At 36.9% G+C, this 11,579-nt stretch overlaps 1 protein-coding gene across 1 annotated transcript; it reads left to right on the top strand.

Annotated features, from left to right (window-relative positions):
• Positions 1 to 1,028: 1,028 nt before the first annotated feature.
• On the top strand, positions 1,029 to 11,387 carry mmp14a (matrix metallopeptidase 14a (membrane-inserted)). The gene is made up of 10 exons (XM_059528139.1): positions 1,029 to 1,485; positions 6,125 to 6,273; positions 6,769 to 6,891; positions 7,238 to 7,545; positions 7,664 to 7,825; positions 8,416 to 8,558; positions 8,643 to 8,781; positions 8,875 to 9,025; positions 9,191 to 9,306; positions 9,833 to 11,387. Exons 1-10 carry the CDS (start codon positions 1,399 to 1,401, stop codon positions 10,162 to 10,164), a joined length of 1,710 nt encoding a protein of 569 aa, XP_059384122.1. The 5' UTR covers positions 1,029 to 1,398; the 3' UTR covers positions 10,165 to 11,387.
• The last annotated feature ends 192 nt before the right edge of the window (positions 11,388 to 11,579 follow it).

Below are 11,579 nucleotides of genomic sequence, written 5' to 3'. Positions count from 1 at the left end.
CCTATATAGTTTTGTAATCGATATATGAGTATGTCATGATCTATGGTGTAGAATGCAGCACTAAGATCAAGTAAAACTAGCAATGAGATGCAGCCTTGATCTGATGCAAGAATTCAAGTCATTTGTAATTTTAACAAGTGCAGTTTCTGTGCTATGGTGGGCCCTGAAACCTGAAATTCTTCATACAGATCTTTTATTTATTTATTTATTTTGCAGGAAGGAGCTCAATTGACCAGATACAACATTTTCTAAAATTTTACACATAAATGGAAGATTCTAAATGGGTCTGTAATTTGCCAGTTTACTAGGATCTAGTTGTAGTTTCTTAATAAGAGGATTAATCACCGCCAACTTGAATGATTTTGGGATGTGACCTAAAGATAATGACGAGTTATTGATATTGAGAAGCGGTTCTTCTGCTACAGGTAACAACTCGTTCAGTAATTTAGTGGGTACAGGATCTAATGAACATGTTGTTGGATTAGATGCAGTGATAAATTGTCAATTGAATATATTATTATTAGTATTATTATGTTGTTGTTGTTGATAATGTTGATGATATTTATTTAAATGCTTGTTAAATTATTTTGAGAGTTACTGGTATTATGCTTTTTTTAAGTTACATTTACAGTAAAATGTTATTGTTTTATTTCAAATAAAGTGTCCCAGTTTGCCAGTTATAACAAAATTGTGGTCTATATGTGTTTGTGGAAGCATTTTACGTTTTTGTGTTTAATATAGATAAATAGTAATGTTTGTGTGTAGCTACAGTGTTGGGACAAAATCGTTTAAACTGCTAAAATCTCTTTTAAATTTAACTGGGAGTGTATCTAAAACTTTTGAAGAAGAACAAAACACTGATAATAAATGTATCGTTTAATTAGCTCACAGATACAGATTAGATTATAGTCGCCCAGTAGATGTTTGTATCGGACATAGAATGAAATTCGCTTAAAACTCAAACTCCGCCTGAAAGTCTGCAGGGCCGGGCTCGATTCTCCGTTAACTCCTCCCAGTGAACGCAGACAGATCGTAAAATAACCACGTCTCCAAAGCCGCTTGTGGAGAGAGAAAGATCAGCGAACAAAAGAAAACGCAAGATGAGAATATAGAGCAAAACTAAGACAAATATATTTCACCTCTGAAAATAGTTTTCTCTTTTTGGGATCCCTTTTTACTTTTGACCATTCGTTAATAATGATTATTCATACTCCATAGGTTAGGCAGAAGTCAGGTATTGTTATTTTTTGTACTTTTTGAGTTTTAAGGAAACATTTTCACTATTGGAATGGTCTGAATCAGGAGAATCTGCTGGAGAAACTTAAACGAGAAATCTGTTAGAACGGTGCCTAGAGCATTTTTTTGTGTCCCGAGTTCAGTAGTCTCGCGCATTAAGGAATGTTAGCGCAACTGCAGCCATTACTCGCCCTCACCAGCATATTTCTGGTGCAAAGTGGGAGCAGTGACAAAGAAGTCAGACCAGAGGTAACTCAACATGCACTGTTTTTACAGTATTGTGTGTGTGTGTGTGTGTGTGTGTTTCTTTCCACTGTCTGTCTGTCAAGCCTGCATTGCTGGACACAGATGCGCTCAGATGTTTCCGCGTATCAGGATTTCCTTCATGAAATGTATTCGTGTACCTCATAATTCACTGCTGAATACAGATGAGAAAGAGCTGTGTCTTTCCAGACCCCTAAATATCAGGTTAGAAACAAAAAATGAGTGAGTCAGAGGCTCCAGGACTCCTATTTAGCTAGACAGGGTTAGTTATTAAAGTGGCGCAAGTCTAGTTTTGTGGTGTCCTGCATTTTTAGGTTCATGTGTTTCTTTTGTTATTTCCGTTGACTGAAAAACGGGTAAGTTGATATATTAGTAGATATATCAGTTTGTTTATACACCCAGAGGCATCCTAATGTCTGCTTCATAAATAGGCCTGTTAGACACATAACTGTGAGTGGGAGAGAACGACTGACTGTTTTTCAGGACGTTTTGGCGTCTCTGTTACAGATGCAAGCCAGGAAATCTTAATGGCCTAAAATAAAGAAAACAAGATCAGAGCGAGGATTTAAGACATTTTAATAACTGTCTCTAGTCATATCCCTTCATTCCTTACTCTCGCACTCCTTCACATTTCTGAGATGGTTGAGACATGTACCCAAGGATAGTATGGAAAAAATTCAGCTCCATATTCCACCAAAGTTTTCCAAGATGATTACAGTCTCCTCATGTGAGAGTCGCGTGATCGAAGATAAAGGTTGCACAAAAGGTTTAATCACAGATGCCAAGTGCAAGTGCAACTGCTGTTACTCTTCAGACTTTTGGGTTACCTTTAACACAATATCTATTAATATGCTTTTACCATATCGTCCATTTGGAATTATAAGGTTCTATCTGACATTTTTGTCAAAACTGAGTTATTCACATATTCTTATTCTGTGTCAACGTATTTACATTATGTGATAGATTTTTTAATGTTGTGTACATTATGGGACTTTTTATTTAAAAAAACAATAAGGTTCTATCTACACAGTCGAATGGAACACAAAAACTTTGAAGCTCTATATCTCAAAACAACTCGGAATGCAGATAGAACCTTATAATTCCAAGGGGACGATATGTGCATGTACAAACATTTTTCCCAACCATTTTTTTTTCATTTGTTTCAGGAATTCTGAACTAATTAACTAAATGCATTAGGCCTACATTGGGTATATTATGACTTTTCCAGGAATTGCTAGGGTTTAACAATGCCTCAGACAACATCCCTGCACTTTTGCTGTTGTTACAGGTGCTGTTGTTTTGAATTCTGTACTAAAAAGAAAGAAAGAAATTTGGTTTTATTTCTTATGGAAAACAGCTGGGTATTGCCCCCCTCTCCAGGCCATAGACGAGAGATGATGTATTTCTTTAAGTAGTATTACAGATGCAAAGCATCTGCTGAAACTCTGCTGAATCTTTCAGACCTTCATCAGCTGAAGCTTAATATGGATAAAATTCACTTTAGATGTTTAATAAGATGTAAAACAATTAACCTCAAACAACAAAATCTCTCTTTTTAATAATTGTATATATAAATATTTCCATGGAAAAATGATGCAGTTCTGCACTATATAAATGATTATGTGAATTAAATATGGATGACAATCTCATGCATCTGTAACTGCTGGAATTAGGCAATTCACTCGCTGTGTTCTTAGATTAATAGCAATTGAGAGAAACTGAAGTTTTTATGATTTTTGTAGATATGAGAAGTATTATGCTGTATTAATATTAGTTCATTGGCTCAGTTAAATGGGTCAGTGATCTGATCCTCCACGTGAAGATGCAGAGAGACACGGGCACTAATGTCTAAACTTTTCAGTTTTTTCCATTGGCACAGACAAAGAGGAACTACTGACTCAGTCCTTCTGTCGTGTATTCAGACTCACCTCTGCCCTCCTTTTCTTCTTTTTCTTCTTTCTTTTCTTCTACCCTTTGTCTTTGGAATTCTAACTTTTAATCTCTAAAATCAAATTTTTTCCCCCTTCAACCTATTTTTTTCTCTCTCTTTAGCCATAGTTTGCTCTTTTCTTTCCCTTTTGAATACATCAGGAGCAGCAAATCAGCTGTTAAAATCATAAACGCAGCTTTTTCCCCGTAAGCGTGGAAAGTTTGACAGCAATGCTTTCTGTAGAGAAACTATAAGAATTAGAGATCAGGATAGTTGTGGCCTTGTGGGCTGTGCACAGTTTAGTGTAATGTTAAAACTGCACACAGCCTACCAGAAAAACAACATGTTCCACTTTCCCAAAATGGAATGTGTTTTCCCATGTTGCAACACCATAAAATGATGAAATAGTTTTTCAGAAACAGCCATCTCAGGAAGCACATAACCTTCTTTACTCCATTAGTTTTAAAGGATAGCGGATTTATATTTTTAATGTAGCATGTGTTAGCCTTGCTGGCATGTGATGTCATAGCCTGTGCTTACACTTAACCTCACATCTTCTGAACCTGCCAGTCATTATCCGGTATGAGTTAATGGTTACTGTTAAAATCTGTTCCCAGACCTGTGCATGATGGCAGCGTCTGTCTTGATTATTACATAAAGGCTACCTGTCTGCATGGTAATAGCTGATGCATGGCCACACAGGGACTCGCTCTTCCTCAGTCAGGGGAACGTTCTAAATAGAACCTTTGACGGCCACTGCTGGGAGTTCCAGGCCAGCAGAGCATGCTGGGATTGCTGGCAGCATTAAGAGAAGACCTGGGGCTTTTCGGGAGGGAGAAGAGTGGCCTTCAGAGGGAATAAGAGAGAGAGAGAGGAAAACGTTTTCAGTGTTTTTACAAAAACGGGGTGCGTCACCACAGCGGAGCCACCAAACACAGAAAGCACTCATACAAAAAATGAGGAATTATATGACAGACTGAGAGAAAGAAAAATGGAGCAAAGGGTGACCAGGTTAACACTACACTTTCGTGTTATCCCAATCTAAACTTCCTCGACCGATATGGCCAGTGTTGACATGTCTCAGTGGAAACTCTGAAGTTGCTCTCTGGATACATTTCCTAATCAGTTCTGTATATATAATATGCTAAAGTATATATTAAGGCAGCTACACAGTTCTTGTGCAGCAAATTTTCAATTGGTAACAATCAATTGAAATTACAATAAATTGATCTATCATTTTGGTATCCATATATTCAGACCGTTTATAGGACACTGAATATGTGAAGTGAACTACAGTATGCTGTCTTTGTTTAACATACTTAAAACATACATAACATACTAACATAACATACACACTTTGCTGTCAAGAGATATCCGGGAATATAGATGTAGAAAGTGATAAATCAACCTCAACACTTAACAGCTGACAACATTTCAGTGGATTCTGTTTTTATGTCGTTTCAAGCGATTCACATTTCTCAGTATTTGTGACTCAGAAGGTTCTGTAAACTTGAAAGTACGTATTTGTAGTTTCTCTGCCATCATGGTCTTCCTTCTTTTTCTCTCTTGCCTGTTCAGAAGAAAGAAATAAATAAAGAAAGAAATAAAGAAAGAAAGAAAAAAGAAAGAAAGAAAACAAGGGAGGCAGTCTGAGGTCACAAGGATTACTGAAAACTGCTTGTAATTTTTGCTGACACTCTTTGTGGTTGGAATGGAGACACTGGCTGTCTGATCCTTAAAATGAGACTTTTACCACTAAGTCTAACAGACAGTCACTCCTAAACATGTAACCTTTGTGTAAACAGCCCAGATAAGCCCATTAGGTTACAGCTATAGCTATAATCAGGGCCATAACTACCAAAGACATGAAGAGGACACATCCCTCTAGTATTCAGAATAATGATTTGTGGGTTTTCAATAAATTATTATTATTTATATATATATATATATATATATATATATATATATATATATATATATATATATAAATATTTTCCTTTTGATAAAATATATATATATTTGACGTATAGAGATACAGTATATTAAATAATATGTAGGTATATGTTCTTTGAAACCAAGATAGGCTTTGTCAGATTTAGTGAAATTCTAGTGACTTTTCTTCAGCAAATATACCCCTAAAATTATGACTAGGTTGGAAACACATACGTCCTTAAAGTTAAATTAGGGTCATAAAGTCTCAGACTCACAGTTACTCACAGTTACAACACACACTCCACAGTTAAAGCCTTTAAGATTCTCGAGCATCCACACACACTCTCTCACCCACAAAAGTTTAACCAGGTCATAAGCACACACACACACACACACACTAACACACATCTTTGTGTTTGCACTGTGGTTCATCACTGATGTTTGTAGACTTTGGCAGGTTTGTGTACAATTAAATTTTATAAATTCAGACAGCATGTCATGTGGATGTGGTGCTGCACTGAGACATTTGGAACAGCGAGTACACCCACAACATTCAGCCCAACCTTTAATTCGTTGAGGTCACCTTAACAGCAGTGACACCTGCACTATTTCATGCTCTGACACAAGTGATGTTTTCCAGAGAAACTTTTTTCTGTGTCTCTGCACTATATCACTTTATTGGTGAGTTTGGTTCATTACAATGATAAAAAGGTGTTGTAGTGTAGCTGCATGTGTGCTAATGCGACGTTCATCCTCTCTCAGGCATGGCTCCAGCAGTATGGGTATCTTCCTCCTGGCGATGTTCGGGCTCAGGCAATCCGCTCTCCTAAATCCATCACCACTGCGATATCCACCATGCAGAAGTTCTATGGCCTCACTGTCACTGGCACTATGGATCCAGCTACTCTCTCGTAAGTCTAGCCAAATCTATCTCATATATTTCTATTTAGTTAATTATAACTGTTTTAAAATAATGTGCAATGCGTGACTCAATAGTTATATTATGTATGTCTTTAAACACAAATGGATGGAGTATGACCTGATAGAGCATTAAAGGTATAGTTCACCCAAAAATAAAAATGACATCATTATTTTCTCACCCTCACATCATTCCAGACCCAGACTTTGTTTAATCTTCCAAACACACATTAAGTTATTTTTAATTAAACATGAGAGGTTTAAAAAAAGTAATAGGTTCAATAAAAAGAAATGACATTATTGGTTCTCACTAAGCTTCCATGTATACCAAATGTGTATGTTTATTTAGATGTAAAGAAAAAATGGACAGAATTTATATTTTTGGGTGGACTAACCTTTTAAACATTTGATTTGCAACTGTTTTCTTAGGTGACTGAGTCGCATATTATTGAGTGACTTTATGTCTTGCATTAACATGATGTTGTCAGGGCCATGCAGCGGCCAAGGTGTGGAGTTCCAGATAAATTTGGCTCTGAACTGAAGAGCAATCTACGAAAGAAACGCTATGTTATCCAGGGCCTAAAATGGGAAAAAAAAGAAATCACTTTCAGGTATGGAACTCTATTTGAAAAACTAAGGAGAACATTAATAATACATTTAATGCATATAAAACTGTGGCCCTCTATACACCTGCCATTAACACTTGTATACAAATAGTAACTGGATACGCTTTAGCTGGATTACAATTTACACATTGCATTCCAATCCAAATTTAAACACTCAGAACACATAAATAATGATTAGCATCTTTAGTACATTAATCTGGTTCTTCTTTTTCAAAAGTGGAACAAGTTATCAGATTATAGGGACATATATTTTTTTTAAAACTGGCAGTTTCACTTCCTTCCTAAAAACACACACACACTTAGCAAATAAGCACAAATGTTTTCTTCTCAGTATCCAGAACTACACTCCTAAAGTGGGTGAACAAGCCACACATGAGGCCATCAGGAAAGCCTTCAAGATCTGGGAAGCTGTGACGCCACTCAAGTTCCGTGAAATCCCATACAGTCAAATCAATGGCAAGGTGGATAAGTTTGCAGATATCATGCTTTACTTTGCGGAAGGCTTTCATGGAGACAGCACTCCATTTGACGGTGAGGGAGGTTTCTTGGCCCACGCGTACTTCCCTGGTCAGGGTATTGGAGGTGATACCCATTTTGACGCGGCAGAACCTTGGACAACAGGCAACGTTGACCAGGGAGGTGAGCAGAGAATAAGAGAATGTGGAAATGTATCTGTCAGCCGAGCAAACTTCAGGCGGGGCTTGTCAATTCAGTGATCATTTATATTTAGAGCATTGTTGTTCTGCCTTTCTTTTAGGTAATGATGTGTTCCTGGTGGCAGTGCATGAATTAGGTCATGCTCTGGGTTTGGAACACTCAGGCGATCCGTCTGCCATCATGGCTCCGTTTTACCAGTGGATGGACACTGAGAACTTTGTGCTGCCTGATGATGACAGACGGGGGATCCAGCAAATATACGGTAGTCAGTTACATCGCATAAATGCATTTAGTTTCATTTATTTATTATTATGTTCATTTGACAAGCCAAGTAATTTAGAAAAATGTGAAAGTGTATAAATTAATTCAAAAGAATAGCCAACATAAAAATAATGTATAAGATAAAAGAACATATAAAATTATTAAATTGCCAAAAAACAATTGTAGATGTCTAAATCATTTACTGAAAAGTCAGTATTTTTTTTGTGAAGACATTTAAACAGTGATACTACAGATGCAACAAATACATATTATAAATAATATCTGTTGATATCTGTTTCTGTCTTTGAAAATCTTTGTGTATTTTAAACAAATGTTGAATTAAAAGAATGCATTATTCAAAGTATAGTGCATTTTGTGAATACCTGCAAATAATCTACTTCAATCAGTACTCTCCAGTGTTTAGTATTTATATATTTTGAATAAATGTATATTTGAATTATTTTCATTTTAATTTTATATCAATTTTAATACTTTTGTATGTTTGGGAATTTTTATTAGTTTATTTATTATTTATGTGTATAAGTAGTTAGTTATTTTATGACCCTGATGCTCACCTGTGTGATTCAACAGGTGCTGGCTCTGGTGAGGTGCCCCATCCTCCGGCCCCCCGGCCCCCCACCCGCAGGCCAGACCGGCCTTCCTTTGGCCCTGACATATGTGAGGGACACTTCGACACCATCGCTTTTCTCCGGGAAGAGATATTCGTCTTCAAGGTACAGCTGCATGCAAATTAAGTTTGTGTGTACATACCATATGTTTTGTGTGTTTTTAACATCGACACCATCTCTACTCCACAGGAAAAGTGGTTCTGGAGAATGCGTGATGGTAAACCTCAGCAGGGTTATCCCATGCCCATTGGACATTTCTGGAAGGGACTGCCTCCCTCAATCAACGCAGCCTACGAACGATCTGATGGAAAGTTTGTTTTCTTCAAAGGTGCGTCCATCTTTTTTTCACCTCGCATTGCATCTCTGGTTTTAATAAGTGTCACAAATTACAATAAAGCTTGTTTTTCTGTCCTCTATATAGGTGATAAGTACTGGGTGTTCAATGAGGCCAAAATGGAGGAAGGTTATCCAAAGACTTTCAAGGAGCTTGGCACAGGCCTACCAAAAGACAAGCTGGATGCTGCTGTTTTCTACACACCCACTGGCAACACCTACTTCTTTAGAGGAACCAAGTACGTTTCCAGTGTTACTCACCATGTCCTATTCAGTGTGTGATTATAACTCCAATGATTTTGAGTCATATGGTAAAAAACTGCTTTGTCTTCTTTTTTGTGAACCTCTACCTTTCATTTATTTTCATCATTTGTCATACATGGCATTCTTTTCTCTTTTCTCAGATATTACCGTTTCAATGAGAAAAGCAGATCTGTGGATTCAGATTACCCCAAACCCATCAGTGTATGGCAAGGAGTACCAGATAACATTAAAGGGGCCTTCATGAGCGGAGATGGAGGTACAGCAGCATTTGTTCTTCTGTTTTCTTCCTGTGGGTTCTTCACTGTCCTGTTTACCAAACCCCCCCCCCAAAAAATCACTGAGCAAAACGTTTTCAGTTTAACATGATTCCTCAGAAATCATTCTTATGTGTTGCTTTGGTGCTCAATAAACATTCCTTATTATTATCAGTGTTGAAAACAGCTGTCTATTGCATAATATTTTTGTGGGAACCATGACTTGTTTTTTCAGAATTATTTGATGAATAGAAAGTTAAAAAGAACACCAATTCATTTGATTTGATTATAAATATCTTGATCAGTTTAAATGTATCCTTGCTAAATGAAATTATAAAATTCTTAAATAAAAAAAATAAAAAATCTGATCTCAAACTTTTGAGGTTTAAATGTATGGCTGGAGTGCTGTACTGACATACCAGAAGCCAGAACTCAAACTATCTGTTTATAAAGAACTTATTTACCATTTTAGAGGTTTAGAAATTTAGAGTCACTTTTACTGAATCAACTTCTTCCACGTTTTTTCAGCCCACACTTATTTCTACAAAGCCAATAAGTACTGGAAGTTTAACAACCAGCTCCTGAAGGTGGAGCCAGGCTACCCCAAATCGGTCCTGACTGACTGGATGGGCTGTGAAGGAGAGGAGCCCAAGAAGAGGCTTGGCACAGATGAGGAAGTGCTCATCATTGAAGTGGACGAGTCAGAAGGCGGAGCCATGGGAGGAGCTGCAACCATTGTCATCCCTCTCTTTCTTCTGGCCTGTGTGCTTCTCACTTTGGGGGCTCTGCTGTTCTTCCGGCGCTACGGCACCCCTCGACGCCTCCTCTACTGTCACCGCTCTCTGCTCGACAAGGTTTAGAGATGAACACGAAAGGCAGGGAAGAGACAAGAAAGAGGGATACAAGTAGATGGCGTTTGGAAAGATTTTAAATGGAAAAATGTTATTAGGATGAAGTGAAAATGAATGTCAGACTGTAAAGGTGTGCAAGCAGGGAGAGATGAAAAAGTAAAGGATGTGTATCGTATGCTTTTCTATTTACATGTACTTCTCTGCCATTAATTAAAAAAATCCAAAATGGAGTGGGAGATAAGAGAGACAGACCAGAGCCCCCATCCATCTCTTAACATGGTTACGGTTTATCAGTGAAATGCACTTTTGTTCCTTCAGCCTTCTTTTCAGTATATAATCCCTCCTTTCTCCTCTCTGAAAATCTCCCTCCCCAGAACCCAACTTGACTCCAGCCGGGCGGCTGTTTGATTGAAATGTTCTATATTCTAAATGATCTCACTTATGATGCATTAACGCAGATTTAGCTTTTTTTTTTACATAACTGATCAAGTGAAAACCTCCTGCACCCCATTACGTGCCTTTGCCATTGAATTAATAGTATGGAAGGACTATTATAATTGACCTTCCTTGCACCTTTTATTCACCAAAGATATTTGCACAAAGTACGGCTCGACTATAGAGACCTGCTGTACGTGAAAGGTCAAAGGTTACAGGTCAAAGTTCAGGGAGAGAGAAGCCGAGCAGCTTCTGGAGTTGGCCAGTTTGAAAAACCCCTATAGAGCAGAGCTGACAATCCGTTTCAACTCAAAATACTATTGTTATTGTAATGTGTTTGGTACATTTTACTTTGATTAACTATGTCATTAATGATTTCCGTTGTTATTATAACTATGGTTATTGTTATTATTGTTCTCCATGTGTAGTCTTACCTATTTTAAATTGTCATTTCAAGTCCTGCTGGACACAGGCAGAATGTGACTTATTTCAAATTAGCTTCCGATCTTTTAATGTCAGTATTAAGGGCGGAAAAATCCAGTTTCTATAATAAGGTGAGATTTTCTAGCTCTCCACCTCGCAGAAACAAATGAAGATTTATTTATGAACAGTAATGGTGCTATGGGTTTTCTCACTACAGACATCAGTATTAGACATTTCTGAAGTAATTTTAACAATGATAATGGTAATGATATTTATAATGATAATGATATAGAGTAAATGTAAAGGATTACTTTTTTTTTCATACTTTTTGTACCTGTAAATGAAAATGAAATAAAGTTCATTTTTAAAAATTATTCTCTCTCTTTTCTGGACCTTAAAAATAAATTTTCACAGTATAAATTCTGCTCGCACACATTTTTACTTTTGCTTTTCTGCTGAAAGTTAAGTTTTTATTTATTGATGAAGTTTTAATTCATATATTATTAACATCTTAATTTAAATCAACATTCAAGATAAAGATATTGCTTATATGCAATAGCTCAATG

This window comes from Carassius carassius, chromosome 3 (assembly GCF_963082965.1).
Source record: "Carassius carassius chromosome 3, fCarCar2.1, whole genome shotgun sequence".
NCBI lineage: Eukaryota > Metazoa > Chordata > Actinopteri > Cypriniformes > Cyprinidae > Carassius > Carassius carassius.
Note: the sequence above shows the minus strand (reverse complement) of the source record. Positions and strands in the feature narration are given on the sequence as shown.

Excerpts from the sequence above, each read along its gene's own strand:
- mmp14a (XM_059528139.1), top strand. The coding sequence starts at position 1,399 with ATGTTAGCGCAACTGCAGCCATTACTCGCCCTCACCAGCATATTTCTG. Across the intron at positions 6,274-6,768 it reads ATGGATCCAGCTACTCTCTC|GGCCATGCAGCGGCCAAGGT; the intron begins GTAAGTCTAGCC and ends TGATGTTGTCAG. Across the intron at positions 9,307-9,832 it reads CTTCATGAGCGGAGATGGAG|CCCACACTTATTTCTACAAA; the intron begins GTACAGCAGCAT and ends ACGTTTTTTCAG.